Source organism: Drosophila kikkawai, unplaced genomic scaffold, assembly GCF_030179895.1.
Source record: "Drosophila kikkawai strain 14028-0561.14 unplaced genomic scaffold, DkikHiC1v2 scaffold_126, whole genome shotgun sequence".
Lineage (NCBI taxonomy): Eukaryota > Metazoa > Arthropoda > Insecta > Diptera > Drosophilidae > Drosophila > Drosophila kikkawai.
Genome location: NW_027222456.1, coordinates 15,691 through 35,462, shown reverse-complemented (window position 1 = coordinate 35,462; position 19,772 = coordinate 15,691). Strand labels below are relative to the sequence as shown.

Genomic DNA, 19,772 nt, shown 5'->3' with positions numbered 1-19,772 from the left:
GCAGAATTTGTATTTATATTCGTTTTTACACGGCTAATACATTTGCTTACTCAATTGTAAATTTGTAAACAAAAAGTTCACAACTCAGCTAATAATGCCTGTATCCACTTCAGAATTTGTATTCATATTAGTTTTTACATGGCTAATACATTTACATACTCAATTGTAAAATTGTAAACAAAAAGTTCACAACTCAGCTAATAATGCATGTATCCACTTCAGAATTTGTATTTATATTAGTTTTTACAAGGTTAATACATTTGCATACTCAGGTATAAATTTGTAAACAAAAAGTTCACAACTCAGCTAATAATTCATGTATCCACTTCAGAATTTGTATTTATATTAGTTTTTACAAGGCTAATACATTTGCATACTCAATTGTAAATTTGTAAACAAAAAGTTCACAACTCCGCTAATAATGCATGTATCCCCGGCAGAATTTGTACTTATATTAGTTTTTAGAAGGCTTATTCATTTGCATACTCAATTGTAAATTTGTAAACAAAAAGTTCACAACTCAGATAATAATGCATATATCCACTTCAGAATTTGTATTTATATTAGTTTTTACAAGGCTAATACATTTGCATACTCAATTGTAAATTTGTAAACAAAAAGTTCACAACTCAGCTAATAATGAAATTTGTAAACAAAAAGTTCACAACTCAGGTAATAATGCATGTATCCACGGCAGAATTTGTACTTATATTAGTTTTTACAAGGCTAATACATTTGCATACTCAATTGTAAATTTGTAAACAAAAAGTTCACAACTCAGCTAATAATGCCTGTATCCACTTCAGAATTTGTATTTATATTCGTTTTTACACGGCTAATACATTTGTATACTCAATTGTAAATTTGTAAACAAAAACTTCACAACTCAGCTAATAATGCATGTATCCACTTAAGAATGTGTATAGTTTTTACACGGCTAATACATTTGCATACTCAATTGTAAATTTGAAAACAAAAAGTTCACAACTCCGCTAATAATGCATGTATCCACGGCAGAATTTGTATTTATATTAGTTTTTACAAGGCTAATACATTTGCATACTCAATTGTAAATTTGTAAACAAAAAGTTCACAACTCAGCTAATAATGCCTGTATCCACTTCAGAATTTGTATTTATATTAGTTTTTACATGGCTAATTCATTTGCATACTCAATTGTAAATTTGTAAACAAAAATTGTAAATTTGTAAACAAAAAGTTCACAACTCCGCTAATAATGCATGTATCCACGGCAGAATTTGTATTTATATTCGTTTTTACACGGCTAATACATTTGCTTACTCAATTGTAAATTTGTAAACAAAAAGTTCACAACTCAGCTAATAATGCCTGTATCCACTTCAGAATTTGTATTCATATTAGTTTTTACATGGCTAATACATTTACATACTCAATTGTAAAATTGTAAACAAAAAGTTCACAACTCAGCTAATAATGCATGTATCCACTTCAGAATTTGTATTTATATTAGTTTTTACAAGGTTAATACATTTGCATACTCAGGTATAAATTTGTAAACAAAAAGTTCACAACTCAGCTAATAATTCATGTATCCACTTCAGAATTTGTATTTATATTAGTTTTTACAAGGCTAATACATTTGCATACTCAATTGTAAATTTGTAAACAAAAAGTTCACAACTCCGCTAATAATGCATGTATCCCCGGCAGAATTTGTACTTATATTAGTTTTTAGAAGGCTTATTCATTTGCATACTCAATTGTAAATTTGTAAACAAAAAGTTCACAACTCAGATAATAATGCATATATCCACTTCAGAATTTGTATTTATATTAGTTTTTACAAGGCTAATACATTTGCATACTCAATTGTAAATTTGTAAACAAAAAGTTCACAACTCAGCTAATAATGAAATTTGTAAACAAAAAGTTCACAACTCAGGTAATAATGCATGTATCCACGGCAGAATTTGTACTTATATTAGTTTTTACAAGGCTAATACATTTGCATACTCAATTGTAAATTTGTAAACAAAAAGTTCACAACTCAGCTAATAATGCCTGTATCCACTTCAGAATTTGTATTTATATTCGTTTTTACACGGCTAATACATTTGTATACTCAATTGTAAATTTGTAAACAAAAACTTCACAACTCAGCTAATAATGCATGTATCCACTTAAGAATGTGTATAGTTTTTACACGGCTAATACATTTGCATACTCAATTGTAAATTTGAAAACAAAAAGTTCACAACTCCGCTAATAATGCATGTATCCACGGCAGAATTTGTATTTATATTAGTTTTTACAAGGCTAATACATTTGCATACTCAATTGTAAATTTGTAAACAAAAAGTTCACAACTCAGCTAATAATGCCTGTATCCACTTCAGAATTTGTATTTATATTAGTTTTTACATGGCTAATTCATTTGCATACTCAATTGTAAATTTGTAAACAAAAAGTTCACATCTCAGCTAATAATGAAATTTGTAAACAAAAAGTTCACAACTCAGGTAATAATGCATGTATCCACGGCAGAATTTGTACTTATATTAGTTTTTACAAGGCTAATACATTTGCATACTCAATTGTAAATTTGTAAACAAAAAGTTCACAACTCAGCTAATAATGCCTGTATCCACTTCAGAATTTGTATTTATATTAGTTTTTACAAGGCTAATACATTTGCATACTCAATTGTAAATTTGTAAACAAAAAGTTCACAACTCAGCTAATAATGCCTGTATCCACTTCAGAATTTGTATTTATATTAGTTTTTACAAGGCTAATACATTTGCATACTCAATTGTAAATTTGTAAACAAAAAGTTCACAACTCAGCTAATAATGCCTGTATTCACTTCAGAATTTGTATTTATATTAGTTTTTACATGGCTAATACATTTGCATACTCAATTGTAAATCTGTAGACAAAAAGTTCACAGCTCAGCTAATAATACATGTATCCACTTCAGAATTTGTATTTATATTCGTTTTTACACGGCTAATACATTTGCATACTCAATTGTAAATTTGTAAACAAAAAGTTTACAACTCCGCTAATAATGCATGTATCCACGGCAGAATTTGTATTTATATTCGTTTTTACACGGCTAATACATTTGCTTACTCAATTGTAAATTTGTAAACAAAAAGTTCACAACTCCGCTAATAATGCATGTATCCACGGCAGAATTTGTACTTATATTAGTTTTTAGAAGGCTTATTCATTTGCATACTCAATTGTAAATTTGTAAACAAAAAGTTTACAACTCCGCTAATAATGCATGTATCCACGGCAGAATTTGTATTTATATTCGTTTTTACACGGCTAATACATTTGCTTACTCAATTGTAAATTTGTAAACAAAAAGTTCACAGCTCAGCTAATAATGCCTGTATCGACTTCCGAATTTTTATTTATATTAGTTTTTACACGGCATACTCAATTGTAAATTTGTAAACAAAAAGTTCACAGCGCAGCTAATAATGCCTGTATCCACTTCAGAATTTGTATTTATAATAGTTTTTACAAGGCTAATACATTTGCATACTCAATTGTAAATTTGTAAACAAAAAGTTCACAACTCAGCTAATAATGCCTGTATCCACTTCAGAATTTGTATTTATATTAGTTTTTACAAGGCTAATACATTTGCATACTCAATTGTAAATTTGTAAACAAAAAGTTCACAACTCAGCTAATAATGCCTGTATTCACTTCAGAATTTGTATTTATATTAGTTTTTACATGGCTAATACATTTGCATACTCAATTGTAAATCTGTAGACAAAAAGTTCACAGCTCAGCTAATAATACATGTATCCACTTCAGAATTTGTATTTATATTCGTTTTTACACGGCTAATACATTTGCATACTCAATTGTAAATTTGTAAACAAAAAGTTCACAGCGCAGCTAATAATGCCTGTATCCACTTCAGAATTTGTACTTATATTAGTTTTTACACGGCTTATACATTTGCATACTCAATTGTAAATTTGTAAACAAAAAGTTCACATCTCAGCTAATAATGAAATTTGTAAACAAAATTTCACAACTCAGATAATAATGCATAATAATGCAATTTGTATTTATATTAGTTTTTACATGGCTAATACATTTGAATTACTCAATTGTAAATCTGTAGACAAGAAGTTCACAGCTCAGCTAATAATGCATGTATCCATTTCAGAATTTGTATTTATATTCGTTTTTACAAGGCTAATACATTTGCATACTCCATTGTAAATTTGTAAACAAAAAATTCACAACTCAGATAATAGTGCATATATCCCAGATAATAGTGCATATTCAGAATTTGTAATTATATTAGTTTTTACATGGCTAATACATTTGCATACTCAATTGTAAATTTTTTTTTTTTTTTTTTTTTAGGCTTTGCTTTTATTTATTGAATCTTCTCATTTATGAGACTAACAATAAGTGTATCAAATCTTACAATACTACCTAACTAGCAGTCATGAGACTGGTACAGAGTAAATGGCCCTGAATAATTATGGCTGGGTTGGATGGTCGTTACGTAGTAGGCGGCTTCTTCTGGAGACTCGTATCAAGTCCCTTGCTAAAGGATTTGGATGGGTGGAGAGTTTTTCCTTGTAGGACGCTTTTTGTTTTTCTATTTCGTTCTTAACTGCAGGAATGCCGAGATCCCTGTGGATGTTTTCGTTGCGAATATACCATGGTGCCCCAGTGATAGTTCTCAGGATTTTTGATTGGGCGCGCTGTATGATGTCTAGATTGGTACTGCACGCGTTCCCCCAGAGCTGGGAGCCATACGTCCATATTGGCTTTAGTGTGGAGTTGTAGAGCAGGACCTTGTAGTCCAGACACAGGGGCGATCGGGAGTTTATGAGCCAGTGGAGGCTGCTGGGTTTTAGTTTTAGATGAAGTTTCTTGCATTCAATATGTCTTCGCCATGTTAGGCGTCTGTCCAGGTGGACGCCCAGGTACGTTACCACGTTGAATTCGGGGATCAGTGTGCTGTTCAGGTAGAGCGGGGGGCATGTTTGTCTGTTGAGGGTGAACGTTATGTGCTTACACTTTTGTTCATTTATTTTAATACGCCAATCAGATAGCCACTTCTCGACTACCTTGAGGTGGTTGGCGAGCTGGGCTGTTGCACGGACTGGGCATCTGGAACGGCTGAGGATCGCAGTGTCATCAGCGAAAGTGGATAATGTTAGCTGGTCGCTTGTGGGGATATCCGCTGTGTATAGAACAAATAGGGTAGGCCCAAGTGCACTTCCTTGTGGGACTCCAGCCGGATGTTGTTGCGTTGCACCTCACTGCGAAGACTCTGTTGTAGAGATACGACTCAAGTAATTTGTGTGTGTATACCGGCAAAAGTGTTTTTATTTTGTGCATGAGGCCGTTGAGCCAGACGCGGTCGAATGCTTGAGAAACGTCGAGAAATATCGCGCTGCAATATTCTCGATGCTCGAAGGCTGTGCGAATTTCTGATGTTATTCTGTTAACTTGCTCGATAGTTCCATGTTTTTCTCTGAAGCCAAATTGATGAGCTGGGATAATGTTGTGAGCTTCCAGATAAGGGATTATGCGCTTTAGTAGGCATTTTTCAAATAACTTGGACAAGCATGATAGTAGACTTATTGGTCGGTAAGATGACGGAATCGTGTGGTCTTTTCCGGGCTTCGGTATCATTATAATAAAAATTTTTTCCATTTTGTTGGGTAATGGCCGAGGCTTATGATCCCATTGAAGATTTTACAGATGACCTCAATAGCACAATTCGGAAGTTCAATTATCATTTTTTGAGTTATTAGGTCAACGCCGGGAGCCTTTTTCGGTTTCAGTTCCCTGATGACCTTCGTTATCTCGTTCGGACGAAATGATGCTGGAGTAGATTCCGTTTCAGTGTGGATTTGCGGTAGATCAAATGGATTTGCAGCAGGGTTCGGCTGGAAAACGCCCTGGAGATGTGAGGCAAAAGTTTCGGCTCTGTCTTTGTCGCTGCGGGCCCAGCAACCAGATGACTTTCTTATCGGGGTGATGGTTTCAGCCGGTGAGCTTAGATTTGGGTGAGCTCTCCATAAGGGATGCTTTGTGCTGGTTGGCGAGAGTTTTTCAATATATCTTAATTGTGCTTTTTCGGCATTTTGCTTCAGGGCCCGGCTTAGTTTGCGTGTGGCTTCATTTAGACGTTGCTTTGTGCATGGCGATCTATTGGTTTGCCACGCCCGTCGCAGACGCCTCTTTTCTTGGATAAGCTGTTCAATTTGCTGGTTCGTTTTGAATTTGATTTTTTGCACATCCGTCTGTTGTGGTGTTGAGATTCTGGCTGCAGTCACAAGTACCTCTTCCAGTGCGGAGGTGGAGGAGTCGATGTCGGTTTCAGTATTGAGCTGGGGGGCTAGCTCAATGTGGGAACTCACATACTTTTTGTATTTCATCCAATTGGTTCTGTGCGACGTCAGCCTATAGGGGCGATCCGTAGTTTCTGGGCTTTGAAGGAGGGTTATCAACAGCGGCGAGTGATCTGAAGAAAGGTCTGGAAGGGCCTTGGCGTTTATTAAATTTCGTGGGATGTTTTTTGTCACCGCGAAGTCAATTAAATTAAATTAAATTAAATTTGTAAACAAAAAGTTCACAACTCAGCTAATAATGCCTGTATCGACTTCAGAATTTGTATTTATATAATTTTTTACACGGCTAATACATTTGCATACTCAATTGTGAATTTGTAAACAAAAAGTTCACAACTCAGCTAATAATGCATGTATCCACTTAAGAATGTGTATAGTTTTTACAAGGCTAATACATTTGCATACTCAATTGTAAATTTGTAAACAAAAAGTTCACAACTCAGCTAATAATACATGTATCCACTTCAGAAGTTGTATTTATATTCGTTTTTACACGGCTAATACATTTGCATACTCAATTGTAAATTTGTAAACAAAAAGTTCACAGCGCAGCTAATAATGCCTGTATCCACTTCAGAATTTGTACTTATATTAGTTTTTACACGGCTTATACATTTGCATACTCAATTGTAAATTTGTAAACAAAAAGTTCACATCTCAGCTAATAATGAAATTTGTAAACAAAATTTCACAACTCAGATAATAATGCATAATAATGCAATTTGTATTTATATTAGTTTTTACATGGCTAATACATTTGAATTACTCAATTGTAAATCTGTAGACAAGAAGTTCACAGCTCAGCTAATAATGCATGTATCCATTTCAGAATTTGTATTTATATTCGTTTTTACAAGGCTAATACATTTGCATACTCCATTGTAAATTTGTAAACAAAAAGTTCACAACTCAGATAATAGTGCATATATCCCAGATAATAGTGCATATATCCACTTCAGAATTTGTAATTATATTAGTTTTTACATGGCTAATACATTTGCATACTCAATTGTAAATTTGTAAACAAAAAGTTCACAACTCAGCTAATAATGCATGTATCCACTTCAGAATTTGTATTTATATTAGTTTTTACAAGGCTAATACATTTGCATACTCAATTGTAAATTTGTAAACAAAAAGTTCATAACACAGCTAATAATGCCTGTAACCACTTCAGAATTAGTATTTATATTAGTTTTTCACGGCAAATACATTTGCATAATAGATAATAGTGCATATATCCCAGATAATAGTGCATATATCCACTTCAGAATTTGTAATTATATTAGTTTTTACATGGCTAATACATTTGCATACTCAATTGTAAATTTGTAAACAAAAAGTTCACAACTCAGCTAATAATGCATGTATCCACTTCAGAATTTGTATTTATATTAGTTTTTACAAGGCTAATACATTTGCATACTCAATTGTAAATTTGTAAACAAAAAGTTCATAACACAGCTAATAATGCCTGTAACCACTTCAGAATTAGTATTTATATTAGTTTTTCACGGCAAATACATTTGCATACTCAATTGTAAATTTGTAAACAAAAAGTTCACATCTCAGCTAATAAAGAAATTTGTAAACAAAAAGTTCACAACTCAGCTAATAATGCATGTATCCACGGCATAAATTGTACTTATATTAGTTTTTACATGGCTAATACATTTGCATACTCAATTGTAAATTTGTAAACAAAAAGTTCACAACTCAGCTAATAATGCATGTATCCACTTCAGAATTTGTATTTATATTAGTTTTTACAAGGCTAATACATTTGCATACTCAATTGTAAATTTGTAAACAAAAAGTTCACAGCTCAGATAATAATGCCTGTATCGACTTCAGAATTTGTATTTATATAAGTTTTTACACGGCTAATACTTTTGCATACTCAATTGTAAATTTGTAAACAAAAAGTTCACAACTCAGCTAATACTGCCTGTATCGACTTCAGAATTTGTATTTATATAAGTTTTTACACGGCTAATACAGTTGCATACTCAATTGTAAATTTGTAAACAAAAAGTTCACAACTCAGATAAAAATGCATATATCCACTTCAGAATTTGTATTTATAATAGTTTTTACACGGCTAATACATTTGCATACTCAATTGTGAATTTGTAAACAAAAAGTTCACAACTCAGCTAATAATGCATGTATCCACTTAAGAATGTGTATAGATTTTACAAGGCTTATACATTTGCATACTCAATTGTAAATTTGTAAACAAAAAGTTCACAACTCAGCTAATAATGCCTGTATCCACTTCAGAATTTGTATTTATATTAGTTTTTACAAGGCTAATACATTTGCATACTCAATTGTAAATTTGTAAACAAAAAGTTCACAACTCAGCTAATAATGCCTGTATCCACTTCGGAATTTGTATTTATATTAGTTTTTACAAGGCTAATACATTTGCATACTCAATTGTAAATTTGTAAACAAAAAGTTCACAACTCAGCTAATAATGCCTGTATCCACTTCAGAATTTAGTATTTATATTAGTTTTTACATGGCTAATACATTTGCATACTCAATTGTAAATTTGTAAACAAAAAGTTCACAACTCCGCTAATAATGCATGTATCCACGGCAGAATTTGTATTTATATTAGTTTTTACAAGGCTAATACATTTGCATACTCAATTGTAAATTTGTAAACAAAAAGTTCACAGCGCAGCTAATAATGCCTGTATCCACTTCAGAATTTGTATTTATATTAGTTTTTACATGGTTAATACATTTTCATACTCAATTGTAAATTTGTAAACAAAAAGTTCACAACTCCGCTAATAATGCATGTATCCACTTCAGAATTTGTATTTATATTAGTTTTTACAAGGTTAATACATTTGCATACTCAGGTATAAATTTGTAAACAAAAAGTTCACAACTCAGCTAATAATTCATGTAGGTAGGTAGGTAAACTGGTGAGGCAGCCCTGGCCGCCTCCAATTGGAGCAGAGCTCCGTTTTGATCCACACCCTCGATTTGCTGTTGTCTGCGCCCTTCTTAGTACCAACCCGTGTCATTCAGATAAGCTAGGATGGCCGCTACTGGCTGCCTCCCAACTTCTCCTAGTGACTCGAGTTGGTGTGCTCCGAAGTGTCGGGCTCTTTGTCTGTTGAGTGCCGGGCAGTGGCACAACAGGTGCTCTGGTGTCTCCTGCTCGCTTGGTTCCTTGCAGCTTCTGCATTGTGGGTTGTAGGGTAGACCCATCTTGCAGGCTTGCGTGCCTATTGGCCAGTGGCCGGTGATGGTTGCCGCTATCCTCCTGATGTCCTTTTTGCTCTTGGAGATCAGTTCTGCGGTTCTCTTCCTATTGAATTCTGGCCAGCATAGTTTCGATCTTCTGTGCTCTGCCTTCGTCGACCATTCCTTGCTGGCTAGTTTTTTGAAATAGTCATGAATTTCCGTCTGGACTGAGTTCAGGGAGATCTGTATGTCTGTTGTTGATGAGTGTTCTTCTGACCCTTTTCTGGCCAGCTCGTCTGCTTTCTCGTTTCCGTCTATGTCATTGTGTCCGGGTACCCAGGCTATTTGTACCCTGTTGTCTTCTGCTAGTCTGTTTAGTGCCCCTTTACATTTGGCCACTAGTTTTGAATTCGTCCGTGCTTGTGCGAGGGATTTGATCGCCGCCTGGCTGTCTGAGTATATCCTCACCTTGGTATTCCGGAGGCCTCGGTCTAGCGAAAGTTCGGCAGCTTTCAGTATCGCGAGAACCGTCGTTGACTCTGGGAGGTGGAAGTATTCCTCCACCTTCCAGCTCTCGGCGTAGATTCCGGCCCCTACTCCGTCGCTCATCTTTGAGCCGTCGGTGTAGAGTGATACTTCGTCCGGTTCGGTTACTCTCCCTCTCTATCAGTCTTCCCTTGTAGGGTATATAGTGGTGTATGTGTTACCGAATCGCAGTTCGGTTGTCATGTAGTCTGTGTCTACTGTCGTCCGATAGTTTATCTCGTTCAGAATCCTGCAGTGCCCGGTGTGGTAGTCTTTCCAGCTTTGGCTAGCCTTAAGTCGTACCGCACCTTGTGCTGCAGTGTTCCTGATGAAATGCTCTATCGGTATCATGTTCAGGATGGCGTTCAGCGCCGCCGCGGGGCATGATCTCAGTGCTCCTGTGGCTCCTGCGCATGCCGATCTCTGTATCCTTGTTAGTTTCTGTACGTTGTATGCCCTAGTTAATGCTGGCCACCATACTAGTGCTCCGTATGTGAGTATGGGTCTTACCACCGCTGTGTAAAGCCATATTATTATCCTGGGGTGGATGCACCAGTTCTTTCCGAACATCTTCCTGCAGGAATAGAATGCTATGCTTGCTTTCTTGACTCTCTCGTTGATGTTTTGTTTCCATGACAGTTTCGCATCCAGTATCACTCCCAGATACTTTGCCTGCTGTGATATCTCGAGTTCTATGCCATCTATCTTTGGCTTTGTGAAGCTAGGGATCTTAGTTCTTCTAGTGAAGAGCATTAGTTCCGTTTTACTTGGATTTATGCCCAATCCGCAGGCTTTTGCCCATGTATTGAGTTTCGTGAATGCCCTTGTCATTAGTTCGCTGATGACGTCGGGGAATGGTCCTGAAGTGAGTAGAACTACGTCGTCTGCGTATGCTACTACTTTTACTCCTTCGCTATTTAGTGTTCTTAGTATGTCGTCCATGTTTATCAGCCAGAGCAGTGGGGACAGGACTCCCCCCTGAGGTGTGCCCCTCTTCACAAATCTTGTGTGATGAGTGCCACTCAGTTCGGCTGTTATCCTCCTGCTCGTCAGCATTGCGCCAATCCATGCCCTGATGCCTCCCTCTACTCCTATACCGTTGAGGGAACTCAGGATGGAATCCGCATTGACGTTATTAAAGGCTCCTTCTATGTCCAGAAAGGTGGCCATGGCGTAGTTTTTGAAAAGTAGAGCCTTTTCTATGTATCGCACTACCTCGTGTAATGCTGTTTCCGTGGATCTGCCTTTCCTGTACGCATGTTGCGCATTGGAAAGGTTTTTCTCCGTTCTTTCTCTGATGTGGATATCAATGATCCGTTCCAGTGTTTTCATTAGGAAGGAGGTAAGGCTTATCGGCCTATAATCCTTGGCTTGGATGTGTCCCCTTCTTCCTGGTTTTGGTATGAAGACTACCCTCGCTTCCTTCCATGGAAGTGGTATGTGTGCTGTTTTAATGCATGCCTGGAAGATTGCTTGCAGCCATTTTCCCGTGCTTGCTTTCGTTGTTTGTAGCATTGCCGGTATTACTCCGTCTGGACCCGGGCTTTTGTATTTGTAGAAGGAATCTATCGCCCAATTCTTTCCATGGTGATGATCTCTTCTACTTGTAGCTGCTGGTCTGCCCCCTGGCTTTCCAGTATTCTAGGTTCTTCTTTTTGGTTTCCTGGGAAATGCGTATTCAGCAGTATTTCCAGTGACTCTTCAGCCGACGTACTTCCTGTCCCGTCGGGTTTATTTATGAGCGTGGGGCTTGTGTGTCCTCTCGATAGGATTTTACTTAGCCTCGCCGTATCTTTGACTCCTTCAAGCGATTCGCAGTAGCTGCTCCAAGATTCCTTCTTGGCTACGTAGATTGCCTTTTTGTATTCTTTGTGTATTGCTTTGTACGGCTGCCAGTCTTTGGATCCGTAACTTGTGTTGAAGGCTTTTCGAACTTTCTTTCTGAGCTCGCTTAGCTCTTTGTTCAACCATGGTGGGTATGTCTTCTTTGAGTATGTTAGTCTGCATGACTCTTTGTAGGCTTTGTTCAGGATATTTGTGAAGTCCTCTACTTCCTTGTCTATTCTCTCCGGGGTGGATCTAGTCTTGATCCTTCTGTCTTTGACCTTTGACTGTACAATCTTTCCGTATTTGTCCCAGTCAGTGTTACGAGGGTTTCGCTTCGGCGCCGTTTCGCATATCGGCATCACGAGTTCGAAGAATATGTATCTGTGGTCTGAAAACGAGTCTTGTGTAGAGACTCTCCAGTTTCTTACCTTATAATCGCTATGCTCCGTTTGGAGGGTTATGTCTAGGACTTCTTCCCAGCCTTGAAATCCTTCCGTACTTGGAAAGATGAAGGTGGGCGTGTTTCCCTTGTTACAAATAGTGACGTCACGACATATAATACTATCGAAGAGAGACTCACCCCTTTCGTTTGTCTCCTTACTTCCCCACAGTGTGTGCCTTGCGTTGGCATCGCACCCGAGGATGAGCGTCGTCTTAGTCTCCTCGGCCCACTGCATCACCCTATTGAACGCTTCAGGTGGTGCAGGTTCGTCGTGGGCCATGTATCCGGAGGCTATTAGTATGGCTGTCCCATCCGCCGCCTTGAATCTTGCCACTGCTAGATCTAAGTTGCTGAGGTTGGGGTAAAGAAGAGCATTAAGATTGTTTTTAACGATTATACCCGCCCTCGGCCTACCTGTCGAGTTTGTGTATAGTGTTGTGTATCCCTTTATGGCCATGCCAGAGATTCGTCCGTCTCTAGTCCATGGCTCTTGTATAAGGCCGATGTCGATGTCCTTCTCCCGGAGAAGGACCCCCAGATTAGCTGAAGCGTGGGAGCTGCGCTTCAGGTTTATCTGAACGTCCGTCGGCATTAGATTGGGGTGGTGTTGGGGGTGCTGTCGTCGATCGCCAAGTCGTCCAGCAGCTTGTTGGCGTCCTCGACTTCGTCTTCTAGTATATCGTCCGGTTCGTCCAGGAAGACCTTCACCTTGGCTTTCCTGATGCCGTACCGGACCTTGTTGTCGGCTGCCTTCAGCTGTTCTAGGCAGCGCTGATTGATGAGGAACAGATATGGCTGGCTGGTCTTCATCTCTCGTTCGGCTTTGAGAATGGCCCAGTCCTCCATGTCGACTCCCTTGTTCATTGCTCGCAGAGTCTTGATCACCCTTTCATGGCTAGACAGCCCCTTGGGTAACCAGATGCGAGCTCTGGGTCTCCTTGGGATGTCCCTGGCGGGGACCAGCTTAATGCTAATCCCCTTCCATGCCTTGCCTAGTCTGGCAACGCAATCCGCCAGGAAGTCCCTTGAGAACTCGTCGTCGCATCTGATCACCCGGTGCCCCCTAACCATGTCCGAGGAGTCAAAGGAGGGTAACTGGCCCGTTGGCTCGGACAGTAGTTTGTCAGTTACCATCTCTGCCAGCTGGGTCTCGACCTCCTCCCATTTCTCCATCAGAAGGCGTCCGTCGTCGTTGAGCTCATCAACAAGTGCCATCGCGAGGCTATCTCGGGCCACCTCGCTGAATTTCTTCGCCGTCTTGACAAAAGTTGTCGGTCTTGGGGCGCCCTTCGCGTCTTTGGCTCTCTTCGGAGCGCTCTCACTCACTTCTTGTGAGCGGTTGCGCTTCGTTTGGGGAGGCAAAAGCGTTTCTGGGTGCTCCTTTTCGAATCGCTCATATTCCTCGATCACTGCGAGGTACCTGGCTTTGTCTGCCAGGTCGCGCGGATCGGCTTTGCCCTCCTTTTCGTTCCTTGCTATTTTAGCGAGGATGAAATGGGCCTTGCTAGCTTGCGCCTTTCTTTGTTGGTGGGTCCACGGTTTTGACTTCCCGTGTTCGCCTGTCGCTTTGGCTTGGCTTGCCGCTGCTTTGCTTGTTGTTGGTTGTGCCGCTTGAGGTGTGCTTGTCTTAGCACTTCCCTCTGAAATGGACGGAGCCAGAGTCTCGTCATCCGAGCGCAGTAGCTCCTCCTCGTCCAATTCACTATCTGTTGCTGGTTTTTGGGGTTTTACCTCTCCCACGAGGTCCGAAGCGGATTTATTTGTTGTGTCCATGTTCATAAACGCCCGCGTTGCTCGACAGGGCGAGCGCGGCGGGCCCGAGGGGTTTGGGGCATTGAAGTTAGGTCGACCGTGGCTTCGCCCCTAAGCCACGGCAAGGCTCGTTCCGACCTAGGGTTGCCCGGCCCTAGGAAGGCTCCGTTCTAACACAGCTGGTTTACCCCTCAGCTGCGAACCTTATAGTCAGTGGGCACGGGTCGCTTTACACGCCTGACTTGAGGGGAGGCAGTTTCAAGACTTGCCCATGTCTTGGTAGGGATTGGGAGTCAGAGGATTATTGGGTGCGGGATTCACAGGAGGTGCCGCTCGCATTGGCCGTACCGTAGTACGTTTCCAGGAGGTACCACGCGGAGGACCTTCTCCGGAGAGAAGGTGGTGTCTATCAGACTGATATTCACCTGCGAGTCGACTTGGTGTTACATTTGAGCCAAGGAATATTCATCACCAGTTGCCCTGTTGACTTTGCCTTGGATTGTCGCACCCTTACCATGTATCCACTTCAGAATTTGTATTTATATTAGTTTTTACAAGGCTAATACATTTGCATACTCAATTGTAAATTTGTAAACAAAAAGTTCACAACTCAGCTAATAATGCCTGTATTCACTTCAGAATTTGTATTTATATTAGTTTTTACATGGCTAATACATTTGCATACTTAATTGTAAATTTGTAAACAAAAAGTTCACAACTCCGCTAATAATGCATGTATCCACGGCAGAATTTGTACTTATATTAGTTTTTAGAAGGCTTATTCATTTGCATACTCAATTGTAAATTTGTAAACAAAAAGTTCACAACTCAGATAATAATGCATATATCCACTTCAGAATTTGTATTTATAATAGTTTTTACACGGCTAATACATTTGCATACTCAATTGTAAATTTGTAAACAAAAAGTTCACAACTCAGCTAATAATGCCTGTATCCACTTCAGAATTTGTATTTATATTAGTTTTTACAAGGCTAATACATTTGCATACTCAATTGTAAATTTGTAAACAAAAAGTTCACAACTCAGCTAATAATGCCTGTATCCACTTCAGAATTTGTATTTATATTAGTTTTTACAAGGCTAATACATTTGCATACTCAATTGTAAATTTGTAAACAAAAAGTTCACAACTCCGCTAATAATGCATGTATCCACTTCAGAATTTAGTATTTATATTAGTTTTACATGGCTAATACATTTGCATACTCAATTGTAAATTTGTAAACAAAAAGTTCACAACTCCGCTAATAATGCATGTATCCACGGCAGAATTTGTATTTATATTAGTTTTTACAAGGCTAATACATTTGCATACTCAATTGTAAATTTGTAAACAAAAAGTTCACAACTCAGCTAATAATGCCTGTATCCACTTCAGAATTTGTATTTATATTAGTTTTTACATGGTTAATACATTTTCATACTCAATTGTAAATTTGTAAACAAAAAGTTCACAACTCCGCTAATAATGCATGTATCCACAGCAGAATTTGTATTTATATTCGTTTTTACACGGCTAATACATTTGCATACTCAATTGTAAATTTGTAAACAAAAATCTCACAGCTCAGCTAATAATGCCTGTATCGACTTCCGAATTTGTATTTATATTAGTTTTTACACGGCATACTCAATTGTAAATTTGTAAACAAAAAGTTTACAGCGCAGCTAATAATGCCTGTATCCACTTCAGAATTTGTATTTATATTAGTTTTTACAAGGCTAATACATTTGCATACTCAATTGTAAATTTGTAAACAAAAATTTCACAACTCAGCTAATAATGCCTGTATCCACTTCAGAATTTGTATTCATATTAGTTTTTACAAGGCTAATACATTTGCATACTCAATTGTAAATTTGTAAACAAAAAGTTCACAACTCAGCTAATAATGCCTGTATTCACTTCAGAATTTGTATTTATATTAGTTTTTACATGGCTAATACATTTGCATACTCAATTGTAAAATTGTAAACAAAAAGTTCACAACTCAGCTAATAATGCCTGAATCCACTTCAGAATTTGTATTTATATTAGTTTTTACAAGGCTAATACATTTGCATACTCAATTGTAAATTTGTAAACAAAAAGTTCACAACTCAGCTAATAATGCCTGTATTCACTTCAGAATTTGTATTTATATTAGTTTTTACATGGCTAATACATTTGCATACTCAATTGTAAATTTGTAAACAAAAAGTTCACAACTCCGCTAATAATGCATGTATCCACGGCAGAATTTGTACTTATATTAGTTTTTAGAAGGCTTATTCATTTGCATACTCAATTGTAAATTTGTAAACAAAAAGTTCACAACTCAGATAATAATGCATATATCCACTTCAGAATTTGTATTTATAATAGTTTTTACACGGCTAATACATTTGCATACTCAATTGTAAATTTGTAAACAAAAAGTTCACAACTCAGCTAATAATGCCTGTATCCACTTCAGAATTTGTATTTATATTAGTTTTTACAAGGCTAATACATTTGCATACTCAATTGTAAATTTGTAAACAAAAAGTTCACAACTCAGCTAATAATGCCTGTATCCACTTCAGAATTTGTATTTATATTAGTTTTTACAAGGCTAATACATTTGCATACTCAATTGTAAATTTGTAAACAAAAAGTTCACAACTCCGCTAATAATGCATGTATCCACTTCAGAATTTAGTATTTATATTAGTTTTACATGGCTAATACATTTGCATACTCAATTGTAAATTTGTAAACAAAAAGTTCACAACTCCGCTAATAATGCATGTATCCACGGCAGAATTTGTATTTATATTAGTTTTTACAAGGCTAATACATTTGCATATTCAATTGTAAATTTGTAAACAAAAAGTTCACAACTCAGCTAATAATGCCTGTATCCACTTCAGAATTTGTATTTATATTAGTTTTTACATGGTTAATACATTTTCATACTCAATTGTAAATTTGTAAACAAAAAGTTCACAACTCCGCTAATAATGCATGTATCCACGGCAGAATTTGTATTTATATTCGTTTTTACACGGCTAATACATTTGCATACTCAATTGTAAATTTGTAAACAAAAAACTCACAGCTCAGCTAATAATGCCTGTATCGACTTCCGAATTTGTATTTATATTAGTTTTTACACGGCATACTCAATTGTAAATTTGTAAACAAAAAGTTTACAGCGCAGCTAATAATGCCTGTATCCACTTCAGAATTTGTATTTATATTAGTTTTTACAAGGCTAAAACATTTGCATACTCAATTGTAAATTTGTAAACAAAAATTTCACAACTCAGCTAATAATGCCTGTATCCACTTCAGAATTTGTATTTATATTAGTTTTTACAAGGCTAATACATTTGCATACTCAATTGTAAATTTGTAAACAAAAAGTTCACAACTCAGCTAATAATGCCTGTATTCACTTCAGAATTTGTATTTATATTAGTTTTTACATGGCTAATACATTTGCATACTCAATTGTAAAATTGTAAACAAAAAGTTCACAACTCAGCTAATAATGCCTGAATCCACTTCAGAATTTGTGTTTATATTAGTTTTTACAAGGCTAATACATTTGCATACTCAATTGTAAATTTGTAAACAAAAAGTTCACAACTCAGCTAATAATGCCTGTATTCACTTCAGAATTTGTATTTATATTAGTTTTTACATGGCTAATACATTTGCATACTCAATTGTAAATTTGTAAACAAAAAGTTCACAACTCCGCTAATAATGCATGTATCCACGGCAGAATTTGTACTTATATTAGTTTTTAGAAGGCTTATTCATATGCATACTCAATTGTAAATTTGTAAACAAAAAGTTCATAACTCAGATAATAATGCATATATCCACTTCAGAATTTGTATTTATAATAGTTTTTACACGGCTAATACATTTGCCTACTCAATTGTAAATTTGTAAACAAAAAGTTCACAACTCAGCTAATAATGCCTGTAACCACTTCAGAGTTAGTATTTATATTAGTTTTTCACGGCAAATACATTTGCATACTCAATTGTAAATTTGTAAACAAAAAGTTCACATCTCAGCTAATAAAGAAATTTGTAAACAAAAAGTTCACAACTCAGCTAATAATGCATGTATCCACGGCATAAATTGTACTTATATTAGTTTTTACATGGCTAATACATTTGCATACTCAATTGTAAATTTGCAAACAAAAAGTTCACAGCTCAGCTAATAATGCCTGTATCGACTTCAGAATATGTATTTATATAAGTTTTTACACGGCTAATACTTTTGCATACTCAATTGTAAATTTGTAAACAAAAAGTTCACAACTCAGCTAATAATGCCTGTATCGACTTCAGAATTTGTATTTATATAAGTTTTTACACGGCTAATACAGTTGCATACTCAATTGTAAATTTGTAAACAAAAAGTTCACAACTCAGATAAAAATGCATATATCCACTTCAGAATTTGTATTTATAATAGTTTTTACACGGCTAATACATTTGCATACTCAATTGTGAATTTGTAAACAAAAAGTTCACAACTCAGCTAATAATGCATGTATCCTCTTAAGAATGTGTATAGATTTTACAAGGCTTATACATTTGCATACTCAATTGTAAATTTGTAAACAAAAAGTTCACAACTCAGCTAATAATGCCTGTATCCACTTCAGAATTTGTATTTATATTAGTTTTTACAAGGCTAATACATTTGCATACTCAATTGTAAATTTGTAAACAAAAAGTTCACAACTCAGCTAATAATGCCTGTATCCACTTCGGAATTTGTATTTATATTAGTTTTTACAAGGCTAATACATTTGCATACTCAATTGTAAATTTGTAAACAAAAAGTTCACAACTCAGCTAATAATGCCTGTATCCACTTCAGAATATAGTATTTATATTAGTTTTTACATGGCTAATACATTTGCATACTCAATTGTAAATTTGTAAACAAAAAGTTCACAACTCCGCTAATAATGCATGTATCCACGGCAGAATTTGTATTTATATTAGTTTTTACAAGGCTAATACATTTGCATACTCAATTGTAAATTTGTAAACAAAAAGTTCACAGCGCAGCTAATAATGCCTGTATCCACTTCAGAATTTGTATTTATATTAGTTTTTACATGGTTAATACATTTTCATACTCAATTGTAAATTTGTAAACAAAAAGTTCACAACTCCGCTAATAATGCATGTATCCACTTCAGAATTTGTATTTATATTAGTTTTTACAAGGTTAATACATTTGCATACTCAGGTATAAATTTGTAAACAAAAAGTTCACAACTCAGCTAATAATTCATGTATTCACTTCAGAATTTGTATTTATATTAGTTTTTACATGGCTAATACATTTGCATACTCAATTGTAAATTTGTAAACAAAAAGTTCACAACTCCGCTAATAATGCATGTATCCACGGCAGAATTTGTACTTATATTAGTTTTTAGAAGGCTTATTCATTTGCATACTCAATTGTAAATTTGTAAACAAAAAGTTCACAACTCAGATAATAATGCATATATCCACTTCAGAATTTGTATTTATAATAGTTTTTACACGGCTAATACATTTGCATACTCAATTGTAAATTTGTAAACAAA

At 36.2% G+C, this 19,772-nt stretch overlaps 1 protein-coding gene across 1 annotated transcript; it reads right to left on the bottom strand.

Annotated features, from left to right (window-relative positions):
* Positions 1–12,990: 12,990 nt before the first annotated feature.
* On the bottom strand, positions 12,991–14,172 carry LOC121501894 (uncharacterized). Its single transcript, XM_041774424.2, has one exon. It carries the CDS (start codon positions 14,170–14,172, stop codon positions 12,991–12,993), a length of 1,182 nt encoding a protein of 393 aa, XP_041630358.2.
* Between the last annotated feature and the right edge of the window lie 5,600 nt (positions 14,173–19,772).